The sequence below is a fragment of the Micromys minutus genome (genome assembly GCF_963924665.1).
Source record: "Micromys minutus genome assembly, chromosome: 6".
Lineage (NCBI taxonomy): Eukaryota > Metazoa > Chordata > Mammalia > Rodentia > Muridae > Micromys > Micromys minutus.
Window position 1 is genome coordinate 69,402,754 of NC_137975.1, and position 18,824 is coordinate 69,421,577.

General features: G+C 41.5%; 1 protein-coding gene across 1 annotated transcript in view; it reads right to left on the reverse strand.

The window, feature by feature from the left end:
* Positions 1–323: 323 nt before the first annotated feature.
* RALA (RAS like proto-oncogene A) overlaps positions 324–18,824 on the reverse strand; it is a 55,484-nt gene continuing 36,983 nt past the window's right edge. Inside the window, exons 2-5 of the mRNA XM_080917712.1 lie at positions 14,071–14,220; positions 10,461–10,669; positions 6,446–6,620; positions 324–2,241 (exon numbers count right to left, since the gene is read on the reverse strand). Coding sequence (XP_080773838.1) covers positions 2,119–2,241; positions 6,446–6,620; positions 10,461–10,669; positions 14,071–14,184 — 621 coding nt within the window. The 5' untranslated portion in view covers positions 14,185–14,220 and the 3' untranslated portion in view covers positions 324–2,118. The remainder of the gene's footprint in view (positions 2,242–6,445; positions 6,621–10,460; positions 10,670–14,070; positions 14,221–18,824) is intronic.

Here is an 18,824-nt window from a genome sequence, read left to right on the forward strand (position 1 = left end):
CTTAAGAGGCAGAGGCAAGTGGATCTCTGTGAGTTCAAGGTTAGCCTGGTCTACAAAGTGAGTTCTAGGACAGCCAGGACTGTAATACAGAGAAACCCCATCAAATAAACAAACAAAAACCAAAACAAAACATCAAACCAAACCAATCAACTCCTCTCAAAAGCAAAAATATTAACAAATCCCCCTTGTATCCTTTCTTATGTCTAGAAAGACACCCCCTGACCTCCCCACCCCACCTCCACACTCTCCATCTGTCACCATACTTGTGATAGCTGGTAAAGTAAGAATATCATTCTATAAACATCAATTAACACCACAAACAGTTTTACAAAAGGAAGTTTATTGGTCTTTAAATGGCTCAAATTGCAAATAAATGAACCGGGTAGCGGCATCAGCCCAAGACATGTGATGCGTCTGTCAGCTGGCTTCATAGCACCTAGTACCCAGGACAGGGAAGATCTCAAAGCTAATTGCAGTGTTAGTGGTTGGAACCCTGGTTCAACAAGACTGCAATGAGTGAGCGCAGCCATGCTGGGCCTGCTGGCTGGGGTTATACAGGGAACTCTAATTTTTCACATGGCCTAGTCTGTGAAAATATTAAATCAAACCCTTCGAGGACAAACACTTATGATAAGCTGAATGTAGTATCTAGACAGCAGAGTTCCTGAATGCCCATCTCTGGTAACATCATATGCACACTTGTTTCCTGGAATGCCTGAGTGTCTCCTTGACCTTATGAAATCAGGACTGTGCAACACGGTAAACTGTTTAATCAAGTGTCTTAGCCCCACAGATGAAAAGAAAAATCTAATAGTGGTTTACTTCCCATTGAAATTATTATGTTCCTAACAGCATGCTTGAATTCTTGCAGCGGAAACATCACAGCCTGACATCTGGTCAGTGTGTGCCATACATGTTTGACTGCTTCATGTTAGGAAATATTGATACAGTATTCATTATAAACATAAAGAGACTACAAAGACTTCCTAACACCCAAACTGTAACCTCAGGAGTACACATTTAGAACTGACAGGTGGCAAGCATACTTCCTCAAGTGTGCTAGTGCAGACCACATTAGCTCTCCTGACAGACTTCCCTATGCCCTGCTCCCAGGAGATTAAACACTTAAATGTGCATTACTTGCAGAAAGCAATTACTGGGGACCAGCACTCTACACAAAAGGAGCATTCATTCAAACTTAATTGGTACTCACGCCCATAATCTAAACTCATTGTATAAATATATGCTGGCCCTTCATTTTTAACTACCTTATAGTTTATTAAAACCAAGGAAGGAGCTCTGGAACTCTCAGAACCAGAGTATGGCACACATCTTTAATTTGGTCAGACTCCTACCAGATGGACATTTCTCAGGAATCTTTCTTGTAGCTCTACACTGCCTGGCAAAATAAGACCCTCTGTTATTAGTCACACGGGCAGTGAGTGGTCCCGAGTGCTAGTGAGAACACACCCAGAATAATGTAACTGGATTTTTTTCAGTTTCTAAATTAAGGCATATTCAAAAATGTCCACGTATAAGTTCACATCTTTTTTCTAAGTTAATCACCAGGTAATTAATATGCAGATTCACAGATGAATTACTCTCAGTTTTACTATATGCAACAACCATGCCAGTAACTTCTTCTTCTTCAGGATTTGCATAACAACAGTTTAAAAAGTGGTACAGTTAACTATCATGTTCACAATTGTCATTTTTCAAGGCAGTAGAAGACCAAGACATTTTAAAATAATATAAAATTTAAGCTTTATAATAAACACCAGAGGAAATGGCCATTCCTCCCACCCCCACCCCATCTCACCTCTTGATTAACAGTTTGAGACAGACCGCCCCCCAGAACCAAGCTCACACGCTACATTCAGGACTGTGATAAATGTAAGCAGTTATGAAGTAAGTTGAGCTCTGCTTCTTGTGAAGCCACACAATTTCCTTTTTAAGTGAATCTGACCTCCAGTGCAGTTCCAATTCATGCTTTTAGTGATACACAACAATTTCCAAATGTTAAAGTAATTTCAGTCAATTGAGCCTCCAATGGCAATGCTTATAAATTATATTTATTAGTATGGTCAGGTCAGGATAAGAAAGGAGTTTGGGCTTTGATTATAAAATGCAGCATCTTTCTCTGATTCTCTTGGCTAAACTTTTCCTCTTCTTTTTTCCATTCTTTTCTTTGCTGTCTTCCATCTTTCTGGCTCGTATTTCCCTCATTAAATCAAAAAATACCTAGAAATAAGAAGGCAGAGTAAATAAAACAGCAGCAGCATGGACCCTGTGCTCCTGTGTCACAGCAGCAGCATGGACCCCGTGCTTCTGTGTCACAGCAGCAGCATGGACCCCGTGCTTCTGTGTCACAGCAGCAGCATGGACCCCGTGCTTCTGTGTCACAGCAGCACACACTGGGGCTGAAGATCTGAGAGCTCTTCCCTCGCCAGCCCAGGGCCCAGCACAAGATGGCAAATGCTCAGTTACAGAGCAGCTCTAAAGAGTCACTCCGTTGCTCACTGTGAAAGGGACTCGCACACACTCTCTGCAGGACCACACAAGTGTGGCTGCGGGAAGCCAGGCTTTCCAGGATGAGTGTTACCTCACAGAGGTAAGGATCCGTGATAGAAAATCTGAATGGGCAATAATAGTGGGAATTCATGAGCTTTTCTTCTATTTTATAAAAAGATTTCCTGACACTGTTAAGCGGTAATAATGGAAAAGTAATGAGCAAATATTCTCAGGCTGAAGCTGCTCCGCAAGAATCTATCGGATGGGTTCTTGGGTAGTAGCTGAGTTTTGACTTGGAGCAATAAATGTAAAACATAGATGAGAAAGAGAGGAAAGTATAAAATGCTAATGCCTCAACAGACAGGGCTATGGATGAGTAAAAGGGAAGTTCTGGATCAGGTGCATACGGTGCTGAAATATCACAATGGCATGGACCACAATGTTGGGATTCAAAATCTCCCAGGGACTTTGGAAGCCTCTGCTTCTAGTTCAGATGGGACTAACTCTAGCAGGAAGCCTCCTTTCTGGTACTGTATCAGACACCATGAAACCACTCAAACTAGAAAACATGGTAGGAAACATTTAAAGTTGGCATCGGCTAATTTGATGAATTAAGTTCTGTTTCAGGTGCTGACTAAAGCAAACATCAACCAGACAGCCAGCGCTCCCCCTGTAGCAGAACCAGCTTCCCTCCTGCCATCTTGTTCTCCTGGCTCCACCCTCCTTTTTTATTTTAGGACAACCCAGTGCCTATGAAATTTGGCTTTCTAATTCCATACTAATGACCAGAGAAAATACCTATTCACATAATTAAAAATAAAGTCAGACAAAACAAACCCCAGGTTTACATTTGACCTAAAATATCTGTGGCCAAAAAATAAAACTTACCCTCACCAGTATTTCCATTTTAAAGTATTTAGTGGCCCTGAGTTCATGCCAAAGACTATTAAATTGTCAAGAGAACCAAGGAGCTATTATAAAAAATAATACAAAAAGAAAGTAATGTGTATGTGTGTAGCTTAGAATGGTTGAAAGCTCTAAGAAAGCCATACAATTCAGAAATGGCGAAATAAAATAATCGAAATCTGACAGCATAACCTACTTTTCCCATGGTCAAAGATAAAGTTTGCCCCGTGAAGACATGTTACAGTTTAGGAGGCATTAATGACAAGGAAGGAGGGGCAGAGGACTGATGTTATTCTAAAGCAGACACAAGTCAAAAGGTACAGTCATTAGGCAGATAGACAGAAGGCTTCAAACTGGCAGACAACTGGGTCAATCAATCAATCAATCAATCAATCAAAGCATTGCGCAGTCTCACCAGTAATCAGGGGTCACCATGTTCTTGCAAGTTTTAAGGGCTGTTTTAGTTGGGCTGGCAAGGATGTCTGACAACAGTTTCTTATAAAGACGATGGAACAGAAGAGCACTGGTGTGGTGGGCACTTTGTCACCTCAGTGGAAAAAGAATCTATGCATTTTTCTAATATACTTTCTAACCACAGAAAGTTCGGGGAAGTACTGTTTGTAGTACAAAAACTTGTGGGTGCTGAGGAAAGATGACTCAGTAGTTAAAAGTACTTCTTCCTTTGAATAGTTGGGTTCAGTACAAGGACTCATCATGACTTAAAACAAGTCTGTTACTGGACACATACAGCTTCAGTCTTTTGCACCTCTTAAGTACTGTTTCAAGGACTACCATTGTAAATATATTTATGTGTGCATGATTTTTCTAGAAAATAACATTTTATTTTAGTACTTTTGAGTTTTTTAGCTTTAATCTTCTGCAACTCCTCTCAGTCTTCCCTACCTCTCTACCCACCCAACTTTATTCTTTCTCTCTGAAAAAAAAAATGAGAGCAAACACACAAAGACAAAGTAATACCAAAAGCCCAAAAACAAAGCAAAAATCACACAGGATTCTACTGAGCCAGTCAGTCCTGCACTAAGCCCTGTGCTGGTGTAGTTAACTCAGCAGTGACAGCACACTGGAGAGACAGTTCTCTCTGTCCTACCCACCAATCACAAATAACCTCCTGGTTAGGGTGGGACTTGGTGCCACTTCCCCTTGTCTACACCAGGACAAAATATACTTTTAGAATCTCAGGTGCTGAGTTTCAGTTTTGAGAGATAATCACCACATTGCCCTTCTATAAATATGAGGCTTTTTGTACATTTCTTGCCAAGAATGTACTTTTTTCCCAATGAGATGGATAGAAAATATGGCATTATATTTTTAAACAGTACGTTTGTTTTTATAAGTAAGATTAAAGTCCTTTTTAAGTTTAAAGCCATGTACTTTTTTTTCTGGCAATGCATGTGGACTGCATTCTTGCTGGACTGCTCTGTCCTCACTACCCTGTGAGAGCTCTCGACACCGCTAACAGCAGCATGGCTCGTCTCTCCGCTCTTCCCTTTCCCTAGTTCCAGTCACTCTCAGTGTGTTGACAAGTTCCTTAGGACAATTAGGAAGAAAGACAAGCCTATGTTTTTAAAACTCCCTCACATTGAATATTAAAATATATTTTATAAGAACCTTAAAAATAGGGCTGGAGAGATGGCTCAGAGTTAGGAGCACTGACTGCTCTTCCAGAGGTCCTAAGTTCAAATCCCAGCAACCACATGGTGGCTCACAGCCATCTGTAATGGGATCTGATGCCCTCTTCTGGTGTGTCTGATGACAGCTACAGTGTACTCATACATAAAATAAATAAATCTTTAAAAAACAAACAAAAATAAACTTTAAAAATATTTAACATACAGAAAACCGGTACAGTATATGGAACAGAAATATTATAGGCCTCACTGTGTCCAAGTACTAAGTCTGACCACATTACTAAAAAATTTAATGACAACACCTTCATAATATCTATTACAAATGAACAGAAAGAACTCTGATTTTTTTTTAACCTCATGTTTTTTGCCTCAATATTTTCTTTTCTTTTTCTTTCTTTTTTTCTTTCCCTGTGTGTGGTGTGTGTGTTTCTTCTTAAGACATGTTCTCACTGAGACTGTGTAGTTTAGGCTGGCCTTGACCACACAGACAGCTGCCTGCCTCTGCCTCCAGTGTCGGGATTAAAGGTGAATGCTACTATGGCTGACCAGCCCTATGCTCCCTGAATCAGTATTATGGACCTCTAAGAATAAGCAGACTGGTCTACAAAAATGTGAGGCCGTCTAGAACAATGCGAACTTTCAAGAAATATGTATTACTACTCTAGAAAAAATGAAGTAAAAACCCTAGTGGTGATCCTTACAGCTGTGTGCTTGTTACGGTCAGGGACAACTGGATAAACAGTGGGTTTAAGGGCTCCTCTGGATAATCACGGCACAGGGTGACCAGAGACTACCTCACTGGGAATCTCCAAGCAGCAGAGCCATCTCAGCCCTGAAGATAATCTCCCCTAACCCTGGAAAGGGTTCTATCCAGAAGGCACCCTCCCTCAGGACTTACACGCCAGTAGGTAGGCATCAGTCAGAGCAAGCACATGCATGTTCTTTGACAGGATACAATCCCATTCAACATGACGGCACGAAGTGGGATGAGGATGCTGCTGATGAGTTTAAAAAGCTACGTTCTTCTCTAGTGTCTTAGAGAAGCCCAAGACAAGGTGAATTTCTACTGTCTTCCTCAAACATTTAGAGATGATACACTCAATCTCTGTCAGGGATGGTGAAATGGCTCTGTGGTAAAGGTGTTTGCCACCAAGCCTAAGGGCCTGGGATTAATTCCCGGTGGGAGGAGAGAACAAACTGCTTTGTGCTGTCCTATGACTTCCACAAGGGTGCTATGGTTCCCTCCTACCCTCAATAAATAAAAGCAAACTTTAAAAAAATCACTATACATTAAATTTTAGTTTGGATCCTAGAGTCTAAATAAAGTAGGGCACCAGGGCCTTCACATACAAGGTACAGTCCCAGTGCCAACACTTTACCTTGTCAACGTTGGCGCGCGTTTTAGCAGATGTCTCCACATAGTTAACGTTCCACTGGTCAGCTCTGTTTTTTGCCTCTTCTACAGAAACCTGCCTTTTATCTTCTAAATCTGACTTGTTACCAACCAGGAGAAACGGGACATTCTCATCTTCTTTTACTCTTAGAATCTGCTCCCTAGAGAAGTAAAAGCAAGAAAGAAAGTATTAACACAATGTCTATACATTAAAAGTCACAAAACAGGGACTGAAGCAATGGTTCAGCTGTTTAGAGCACATGCCACTCTTGTGGAGGATCCAGGCTCAGTTTCCGGCACTCACATGGTGGTTCACAAGCATTCCTAACTCCAGCTCCACGGGATCGGATGCCCTCTTCTGACTCTGTGGGTACCAGGCACACTTATGGCACACATAGCTACATGTAGGCCAAGCAAGACTCATACACATTAAATAAGTCTAAAAACAACCCCACAGAGTAACAACTAGCCATCTGCAATCAGAGTTTATTTACAAGCATGTTACTAGACAGCACCAAGTTCATCTGTTACCTGCCAACAACTAAGTTAGATACATATCCCCTGACTAAGAATGGAAAACTACAGCAAAGGAGAGAACCCAAGCACGGCAATAGCAGAAAAGCTGTAAGGACACACCCCAACACAGGAGACACGGCTTTCCTTGGTGGCAATGTAAGTGTGGGCACATTTCATGCACTAGTAACTTCCTATATCACTTACTACCAGATCTAAACCGATACCCTTAGATATGTTTTTATTGATTTTAGTGTTTTCTTTTCAGTGTGGGACAGAACCTATAGCCTCACAGATGCTACACAATCTTCTCATACGAGTCCCATTCTCAGTCTGACACTCCCAAGTTGTACAAAGCATCTTTTTTTTTTTTCCTGCTCCAGGCACTCATTCAGCACTTAGCTTCCTGACGCTCCAATAGGCTGTGTGTGTGTGGACGCTCACACTATCCTTATGTTGATGACGGCCTTGGAAAATTAGAGGAATATTATCGAGTTGTTTCTTTGAGATTATTTTTAGAATTAAACTGAGATTATGGAAGATGCTTTCAGAGACACACAGCACTATTCTTACTACATTCCAAAGGTCCCTCCCATACAGGACAGAGATTTCTGAAGGTAGTTCTTGTATACAAAGATGTTGTATGTTACCAGGCGTCTGCTATTGTAAAGTGCTATGACTCTGCTTCTCTGCCTCACGGCCTCGTACATAGAGGGTTGACAATGCAGTGCCCTCACCGTTCCTACAGCTGTGTGCTACAGGCCATCACACTGTGGCAGGTGCTCTTATCACTGCTGCAGCAAATGTCTACTACTTAGTTTATTATTTTCAGGTCATAAGATGGGGTTCCAGGCCTGTGCACTGTGACAGAGTTACACCACTGAGCTATGCCCTCACTCCCTTTCATTCTGAGAGGTTTCAGTACGTTGCCAGTGTGGCCTGGCCTTGAACTTGTGATCTTTCTGCCTCAGTATCACAGGGAACCTGAGTTACAGGTATCTGAAACCCTGTTTGGCTTTTCCCATTTCAAAATGAAGAAACATGGCTGGCTGAACGGCTCAGGTAGTAAAGGTTCCTGTGGTTAAGCCTGACGACGTGAGCTCATTCTCTGGGACCCCTGTGCTAGAAGACAATGGATCCCCACAACGTGTCCTCTGACTTCCACACTTGTCCTGTGGCATATGCAATACACTAAATAAACAACAAACGAATAAATGGAATTAAATGTAAAGTAAGAAACAAAAATAAATGCCTTAGATTATCTTGCTATCAGACATGCCACACCTTTGAAACTATTAAGAGATGCAGAAATTATAGGAACACAAACATTTTCAGTTGAGAGAAAATAAAGACATGAATAGATTCTTGGAGTAGCAGGTCAGCAAAATATTCCTGATTAGTTTGTACTGCTCCACTCTGGAATACTTGTTACCACTCACATTCTCTTTAAAACGTGTACCAACAACTCGCCATTCTTGTTACTTAATTTAGGATATGTTTGTGGAGAGAATTTTGGCCCATCACAGTTTGTTTCCAGGGCTGGTAACACCAAAATCTCTCCAACTCATTTTTTCTTGTGAGAGGCACAGTCACTGGCTCCAGGCTGCGCCTTTACTCCACAGCAAAGATGCCTTTGTGCCACCTCCCAATGTCGGGCTGACCATCCTGTGTGGGGTTCAGATTTAGACATTACTATAAAAATTTTAAAATATGTAAATCCTTAAAAATCTGGCCCAATTTTATTTTGGAAGTAAGGAAAGGGAGCTCCAAAAAGTTTAGAGTTCTACAAAAAGTTCACAGTTCTCAAGTCCAGTGTAGATTAGCCACATGTAGTGTTATGTGATCATAAATGATGCATGTGGGTTCTTAAGAAAAAATATGTAAATTCAGTAAAGTATGGTAAGTGTGGAGCTAGAGAGATGGCTCAGAGGTCACAGCACTTGCTGTTTTTCCAGAGAGCCAGGGCTCCATTCCCACACACTTGGTAGCTAACAACTAGAACTTCAGCTTTAGGGGATCCACTACCCTCTCTGGCTTCTGTGGTGCACAGACAGAGACATACAACCAGGCAAAACATCCATACACATCTAAAAAAGTGGTGTGGTAAGTGTGATGGTAGTGGTGTGCAAGCACATCTGAGAATATGGGGAAGCAATAAATAGTCTGCCTTGGTGACAGATGAGCAGGAAGGGGAGCGCTGGAAGTCTTTAGGAATAGCACCGGTGCTAACTAACCAGTCAGACTGTCTCCAGCTGACTTTCCTGGTGCTGCTGAGTCACTGGGGCTGCTCTTTATGGGAAGGAAACCGTACTGGAGATACATAGAATAGCAGCAAATCACCCAGACTTCCCAGTCAACCATAGCTATGGCAACAAAATTATTCCATTACCAACAGCAAGGCCTGTTTCATAATAATCCCTTTGGTATTTTTCTGGAGGAAGGAAAGGGCATGTATTAGCACTTAGGTAATTTTCTATGTTTGCAGTTTACAAGTTTCCAGGATCTGTTGTCCACTATGTAGTATCACATGTAAAATTCTTTTACAGAAACCAACAGATTTAACCTTATAAATCAGTTCATCTTGTGCATTTTTTCAACTACATGCTTTTGTGGAGGGAAGACTGTTCTCTTAGATTCTTTAAGAGTTCCTGAGTTTCAAGTATACAAGTGCTCAAACACTTAAATATCCTCTTTTCTTCCAGGGTCATCTTTTTTATGATGTTCTCCCAATGCCTTCCCTTTCTGGATCTTCTATAATGATCCGTTCCTACTTTACCTTCCATGTAAAGGGTTTGCACATGACTTACATATACAAGTAGGCTGTGCAAACCCTTAGTAGAGGGTGTATTATATGCTTCTTTTGTGCCTTGCACAAAGAACTCCTCTATCACAGATACAAAACTCTGTACGGAAACAACATCTTGGATGATGAACAAAGTACTTTAAAGATTACTCCAGACTGTTCATGCAGATAGCTCTCAGATAGAGAGTGATGTCATCTCCTCTAAGACAAATCTATGCCAAACTCTCTGTAGAACAAACTCAGATATGCTAATATATAGTAATTCATTTTTTAAGTTTAGTCTGTAATATTATTTGTATTTTTAAAAATTCTAGGCACCTATATTATAAGGAGAATGGCAATGTCTTTGACCATGACCCAAGTGCTGAGAAATTGTCTACTACAGAAAAGATGTGGAGCAACACTGTGGTCCCTATACTACACAGTAGTAGAAATGCTTTACTCTGAAACACTTTAATAAAACATAAAGGTCTCTGGGTAGTTGAAACTACAATGAGACCAGCACTTGGGCAACTATGAGACCTAAATGAATATGTATACATATATCCACAGGGGCCAGAGTCACACACTGATATTGAAGTGGAAAGACACTATTCAAGACAGTAATGGTTAACAAGAAGCTCCAGTTATCTGCCTGTTTCTGGAAAGAACTGTTGTGTACACATGAGATTAGGCTCAGGCATACCTGAAGTCAGCTGTAGCTGCAAAGGACTCCATCTCTGTGATGGAGAAGACGCACAGGAATCCCTCCCCACTTCGGAAGTAGTTGTCTCTAATTGCAGCGTAGTCCTCCTGCCCTGCTGTATCTAAGATGTCGATCTGCACTTCCTCCCCGTCCAGCACTACCTTCTTCCTGTAGCTGTCTGCTTTGGTAGGTTCATAGTCCTCCACAAACTACAAAACAGACAAAAAGCAACATCCAGTTTTTAAAATTATTGTTACTTTTAAAAAAATCCTATTTTGAAATAACTACTTTTTACCTGTTTTCACCAAACAGTAAAAACTGTATTAGTTTTCATTTTAGATTACTGGTCAGCTTCTTTATCTGCAAAAAGACTGGGTTGTAGTTTTTACTTTTAGGCTCTTTATAGCTTGAAATTAGTCCATTTTCAATCTAAAAATACCATACATATAAAAATTACACACATATTTTTATCAAATTGAGAGTCCCATTCTAGTTGACTTTAAATAAATGAGATTTTGGTTCCAAAACTGGAGATAACTTACAAGCCAATAGTTAGATAAATACCACTATACCTTTCTCCAAAGGGTGACAAGTCAGTACAAGGTAGAGACAACTCTCTAGAAACCTTAACCTTTCAGACCCCAGAAGATCCAACCTTACAACAGTGCCATCCTCATTCCATCATTGTGTGCACGGGTCTCTGCTGTACACACACACACAGTGTAGGTTAATCAATATTTTCATGATTTCCTTATGTTTACATAGTTACTGGACTCTGACAGCAGAGGCCCTGAACTACTACTTACTCAGTTCTAGACACACCAAGTCTAGAATAGCAAGTAGTTCATGGTAGACTAGTGGTTCTCAATCTTCCTTTAACACAGTTCCTCATGTTGTGCTGACCCCCAACCATACCATTATTTTTTGTTGCTATTTCATAACTGTGATTTTGCTACTGTTATGAACTGTAATATAAATACCTGTGTTTTCTGATGGTCACAGACAACCCACAGGTTGAGAATCACTGTGGTAGACAAGTCACAATAATTATTTAAAACATAATGTTTTAGTAACTGTAAGATTATCCAACATTCTACCATTACTTTTGTACTTAACCATCCACTGAAAGTTAAAAACTGATAGAAGCTGGAGAGATGGCTCAGCAGTTAAGAGCACTGACTGCTCTTCCAGAGGACTCAGGTTCAGTTCCCAGCACCCACATGGCAGCTCACAACTGCCTGTAGCTCCAATTCCAGGAGATCTGACAGCTTTATAGACATACTTTAGGCAAAATAAATTTAAATCATTGCAACATTGAGAACCCCACCATTTTGTGGGTATGAAACCAATGCCTGGTTCTGAGCAGATTTTGCTGAGGCCTAGGACCAGTATCACTTCTGTCTGTGAAACAGTATGGGAAATATCTTTGCAGATCTCTTTAAGGGCCTTTTTTGGAAAACAACAAAAAAACAAAGCAGTCTCAGGATGGGCCTGGATGTTGCAGGAATGACAAGAATTCTATATAAACGGAAGCATGGTGAAGCAATAATCACCTTTCTCTTACCACTAGTTTCAGGGTAGTGATTGCCCAGAACAAGAGCATCAGCTTCACCATGTGGGGTATGGGCAGCCAGAAAAAGATCCCATCACCGGTGAAATGCCTGAGGCTTGATCTTCATAGTGGACAGCAATGACAGAGGGTGTGTGAATGAGGCTCCCGAGGAGCTTATGAGGATGCCGGCTGAGGTTGAACTCCAGGATGCTATTCTGGGGTTTACACAGGCAGATACCAACTGGACCTCTCCAGTGCCACAATGCAGCTAAAACCACACACAAGCTGGGGCTGCACTCACTATGCAACAGGAACCAGTATGTTCAGATCACTGGTATGTTCAGACACCAATGGGGCTGGTTCTATAGAGGATTAGGCTGGCAGTCTAATCAGTCTGGAAGCAGAAGTGAACTAGACCCTTCCCCAGTTCAGTTCCTTTTCTCTGCCCTCAGCTTTCCTCTCATGCTGCAACTGTGACTCCTCAGACCTAGGTGTATGAACTAGCTGTTTTTGTGTCAACTTGAAACAAGCTGGAGTTATCACAGAAAAAGGAGCCTCAGTTGAGGAAATGCCTCCAGGAGATCCAGCTGTAAGGCATTTTCTCCACTAGTGATCAAGGTTGGAGGGCCCAGTCTACTGTGGATGGTGCCATTTCTGGACTGGTAGACCTGGGTTCTATAAGAAGGCAGGCTGAGCAAGCCAGTAAGTAACATCCCTTCATGGCCTCTGCAGCAGCTCCTGCTTCCTGACCTGCTTGAGTTGAAGTCCTGACTTCCTTTGGTGATGGACAGCAATGTGGAAGTGTAAGCTGAATAAACCCTTTCCTCCCCAACTTGCTTCTTGGTCATGATGTTTATGCAGAAATAGAAACCCTTACTAAGACAGTAGGAGCTGTAATATACAGGCTACAGCCAAGTTTTTATTTAATGTATACGACTTCTGTTTTACCTAGACAGTTTCTGGTGCCCCTGTGCAATATTACTTAGCCTTTTAATTCTGAAAAGTGAATCAACTCTCTGTTAGTACTGAGGAGGAATCTGGGTGTCAGAGCATCTGACTCCCAGAGCCATCGGGCTGTAGATCAGTGTCAGGATCCATTTGGTGGTTAGTTTTCAACCCAAACTCAATGCATTAAAAAAGAAAAAAAAAAAAAAAAAAAAAAAAAAAAAAAGCAAGATGAGAAACTTCATCATACAGAAGGCACATGCACAGTAGCGACCTCCACACTATCCCACTAGACTGGCTATTACCCTGTGGGAACAAGCTACTATCGGCTGCATGACTACAGGTGAGACCCTGTGATACGATTGCCTTTGGGTCAGCTGTATTCCACAGCTTGTTTAAACTTGTGGTCACACAGTCACCTAGTGGTAGGCTGATAGCTACGGGGTCCAGGGCCTGACCTTGTCTTTGGCAGGTGGCAGCCCATTCCCACCTTGCTCTTGGGCTCACTTGGACATGCTAGCAGCAGATCAAGAGGAGCCGATGCACATTGGGAGGGTAGGTCCACTCCAGCCCCACACCCGTGAGCATGCCTATTTCCATGTTTGAAACAGTTGTCTTCCTCAGTCTGCAAGGGTCTGACCTGCCATCCAAAGATGACCTCTATTTTTTCCTTTTTTTTAGTTCGTAATTACTAACAACCATTAGTACACTTGTTCTCAGTTGTCACTCGACAAGCACTGTAATTACAGCTACTGGAGGAAAGTCTCTCACCTGCTTAAATAACGTTAAAACATGAATGTTTTTAGTTTGGCTTCCTTAGGGGCAGGAAAGGGACTAACAATGGGCATGGTGGTTCAGGCCTACAATCTTACTATGTGGGAAGCTGAGGCAGACAAACTGCCCTGAGTTTTTCAAGCCAGTTTAGACTTGTGAGTGAGATCCCTTCTCAAATCCCAACCCAAAAAAGGGAGGGAAGGGCCAATACAAAGGTTAGTCTGAGAGAAGACTAGATAAGGAATAAACAGTATAGAATATGCAAATGAACAAAGAGATCAGTATTGGAGGATACTCTGTCCAAGCTCAACCTTTATTCAAGTGAAGTTGGGCACTTACCTCATCATACATGAACTGCAGAGTCAGAGCAGACTTGCCCACACCACCACTGCCCACCATGATGACTTTGTGTAAGGCCAAAGAATTCTGACCCTTGGGCTTGTTTGCAGCCATCCTGTTTCCCAGAGTCTTCAGAGGATTAAGAAGAATCTAAGACAAATAAAACAGGGAGGGCTCAGTATTCAAGACACTAGCTCTCATTCTGCAGTGACTTTAAATAGTCACCAGAGCACACACTCTTAGAAGGAGAATCATCCATCAAAGAATGCCACAGCAATGAGACAAGCTGGTGATTCAAGGGCATTTTGCTTCTAACAGATTCTATAATGAGTTCTGACCAAATGTAAGAATTCCCAGGGCAACCACATGCTGATAATAGGGGGATTTATTACACTGGAATATTGAGAACAGGCTAAAGGATCATTTGTTTTTATGTTAATTCATATGCTCAATGCTTGAAGAAACGTTCCTCCTAATTTCAGTAGGAGACTGCCATTTGCATTAAGGACATCTTTAGAAATATTTGCTGTAAGTGAAGCAACCTCATCCGACAACCTTTAACACACTTACAAATAGGATTCCAGCAGTGCATAATTCAACAACCATGCTATGGGGACATTGGTGGGTTTTGAACTAATCAATATAACTTGACTGGTTTAATGTAGTGTGTGCCCTGATGTTCCTTAGAACATTCATCTGTTTTAATATATTAAGGCTTTCAAAGTGGAGTCCAGACTCGTACAGATGCTGCAGTGGTAGTGGCTACACAGTTGCCTTTGGCCAGGGTGCCTGGTAGGCTTTAGGGGAAACATGCTGCAAAGTCACAGCAAAGACAGCTCATGGGGAGGCTTCAGCAAGGACTCTGGTTAGTCAATCAAGGGGTTATGACTCCGCCCTTAGTATCTCGTCCACATTTTCTAACAGCAGCTCTGCTTAGCAGCAGTTCATAGACCTGTCCCTGTCTGCCTGCCTCCCTGTGCCGTGTTCCAGCTCAGCTCAACCAAACCTTCACTGGTTTCATTCTGTAAAGGGTCTTCACTGACTTCCACCTTTGCCATCAGGTTTCCTGTTTACCCAGCTTTCTCTTCTCAGTTTTGGGGTCCCAGTCTTACCTAAAACACTCAATATAAATTGTGCTTTCATTTTCTCTGCGTACCCAAGTAGCAACTGATACTTTCCTTTAAAAACCCTCATCATATCTTAAAATTGTCTGAGTGTGTAGTTGTTTACTATAGGGGTTCTCACATATTACCATGTGTGAGAAATGTGCCAGAGGTCACTTGATTCCAGGGTCACCATGTCTATTAGGTCATTGTTATCACATAAGAGCGACTGTGCCATGTGTACAAATGAGTGCTAATATACAATGTCTGGATGCAGGCAAGCCCATGCCACACTAGACACGTAAAGGATCAAAACTGGGTTACCAGGTTGCTTTGGGCCCAGCAGGGAAACACAGCAGAAAATATGTAGTAAACCAAAGATATGAAGCTCAGTGGTCGTCAGGAAGTGAAGACAGAAAGGACAGGGATGGGGATTTCAATATTCCTGTCAAGGACATGCCCCAAATGACCTAACCTCCTTTTACTAGATCTCACCTCCTGAATATTCTGACATTGCCCAGTAGTACCACAAGTTAGCAATGAAGCTATCAATGTCTAAGATCCAAACTATAATAACCAATCCAGATACTGTTTTATATGGTATATATCTAAAGTCACTGTACTGGCTGGTTTTGTGTCAACTTGGCACAAACTGGAGTTATCACAGAGAAAGGAGCCTCCTTTGAGGAAATGACTCCAGGAGATGCAGCTGTAAGGCATTTTTTCCACTAGTGATCAAGGTTGGAGGGCCCAGTCTACTGTGGATGGTGCCATTTCTGGACCGTAGACCTGGGTTCTATAAGAAGGCAGGCTGAGCAAGTCAGGGGAAGCAAGCCAGTAAGTGACATCCCTCCATGGCCTCTGCATCAGCTCCTGCTTCCTGACCTGCTTGAGTTCAAGTCCCGATCCCCATTGGTGATGAACAGCAGTGTGGAAGTGTAAGCTGAATAAACCCTTTCCTCCCCAACTTGCTTCTTGGTCATGATGTTTGTGAAGGAATAGAAACCCTGACTGAGAATCATTTTCTATCAGATCATTAGATATACATTAAAAAAAAAAAAAAAAAAAAAAAAAAAAAAAAAAAAAAAAAAAAAGAAAAAAGAAAAAGAAAAGGAAAATAAAAATAAAATAAAAGAAAAAAAATTCCACTAGGCCTAAGTACAATGAAATAAAAAAGGATGGTGTGCTGCGGGGGTCATAATGGGACGATCTGTTTAACAGAGTCTAGACAGATGTTTCTGAGAGCTGAAGTTCATGAAAGCTGCAAACATGTTCTAAGGGCAGAACATTTCAGACATTGGGAATCCAGGGCACAGACATAAACATGAAGGTGGCATGCTCTAAGGACTGGAAAAACGGCTGGTGCAGACATCTGGTAAGAAACCAGGAAGTGGCATTGACAGAGACAGGCTCACAAGAGGCGCTGAGAGTCACAGGAAAGTGCTTGGATCTCACTATAAGTGCACCAAGAAAACTGTAGAAGTCCTAAGCAGGAGCGTCATTTCATTTGGGTTTTTAAGAAGATTACCAAGATTGTACGTGGAGAACTGATGGCACAGTCTAAGAGCTGAAAGAGTTGCAAACACTTGGTGGGACATGTGTTTAATCCAGTACTGGGAAATGAAGGCAGGAGGATGCTTGGCTACGCTAGAGCTCAAGGTTAGCCTCAACTACAGGGGACCCTCTATCATCCCCATTCACTCCTCCCCAAACTAAAAGACTTGAAAATACAGGGGCTGATCTTAGCTTTCTACACACAGGGCAGAAGAGAGTCATGGGCTGCAATGGCAGCAGCAGACACTAGCAGTGCTGCCTCAGCCTCCTAACTATTCTCTGAAGGCGGTGCTATTATGCCAGAGACAGCACTTCCTGAGCACTCACTGCACTGTCCACAGTACCTCAGCCTAGTTCATTTATGGGCAACCCTAGAGAGTGTGTACACCTTTAACTTCTAACAGGTGAGTTACAAGAGTTGCAAAGGTGACGTGCTCCAAACCTGGCCTTTGTAGCCCATTTACAAGAACAAGTGACAGGCATGTTGGTTTGACCAGGTGGAGGAAAACAAGACAAACTTCTAAGTTTTTGGCATAAACATCTGAATGTGTGTTGATACTATTACCAAAAATGGAGCAAGCCTAGGAAGGCATAGGTCTGGGAAAGAAATCTCAAGCACTACTTGGGTATGCCATCTAACTCAGGTTTTAAAATACGGAATTAGAGGTCAGTACAGAGTTCAAGGTGAGTGTAAAAACAGACATAAATTTAAATAACACTTTTCAGATAGTATTTAAAGTCACGAAACTGAACAAGCTCTCTCAGGGAAAAGATGGAAATAGAGATGAGAAGGCAAGAAAGATAGGAGTCCTGAGATAACTCAACAGGCTCAGAGATGCAATGAAACAACAGGCAAACAGAGACTAGAGATGTGGCAAGCTGGTACAGTCCTAGTGGGTACGGGAAGATGCAATATCAAGGAGGGGAGAATGGGTAAGTTGAGAAAAAGTACAGAAATTGATTTTTACTTTGAAGATGGAAAAATGGAGACCTAGTGTTACCAGGAACAAAGTATGTCATTTAGTTGCCTTTAGTATTGGCAAAGTACGGTAATCACCAAAACAGGAAAAACAGGACAATGCAGAAAAGGGCCAACTCTAGTATCTACGTCTTCTAATGGGACCCAGAACATGATAGGAACAGAGGCATCTCTTCCAATGTAATGTGAGGTAAGGCCAAGAAAGAAAGTACAAACTAGGACCACACTCGGATGGACTTAGTCATTTCCTCGGCTGATTGTTTCTATATTTCTTCAGTGGAATCCGATCATACAAGATTACACAAGATAGTGAGAATAATGCAAACAATTAGTTTGGCTAATTCATCAATAGGATAGGATAGGATAGGATAAAATAGGATATGCAGAAATAGATCTAAATATATATATATAGTGTGATCCTGTGCAACAAAGGTAGCAAGTTGCATTCAATGAATGATCTCAGGACTAGAGAAACAGTTAAGTTTATTACACTACATAGCCAAAGACTGAGACGAATCGGACAAAGATACAGAAGTACTTTTACAATCTTAGTATGGAAAAGTAAAAATATAAAACTGTGGTAGGTATATATTAACTCATTTTTACAGATGAAAGACACATTTCAGGCCATGGCAGAAGATGCTACAGACCCAGCACTTAGGACCTGAAGTAGGAGGACTACGACCTTAAGACCAACCTGGACTACATAACAAGACCCCGTCTTACCATCCTAGTAACAGTAATAGTTATAACAGTTTCCCCATGTAAGCGCTACTGTAGGCAAGATCAAGGTAGGAAACTGGAAAATGAAATATAATGGTTCTAAAAAGATTTAAGAAAAATGCAACTAAAACTAAATTGGAATATCGTTTTACTCATCAGATACATTTCCACCAGCCCCCCCCAAAGTTCAAAAAAATTTAGTTCCTTTGACCTATTTTTATATGGTCAACAAATTAAAAGTGTTATTTTTTGAAGGGTTGTCAACAATCCAAATCATGAATCTGCAACAGAGAATAAAGCCTGGAAATCTAAAATAGTATTGGCATTTTACAGAAAATACTTGTTTATCTGAAAGCAGGCTACTCTGTGTCTTTTTAGGTTCATCCTGGACCCAA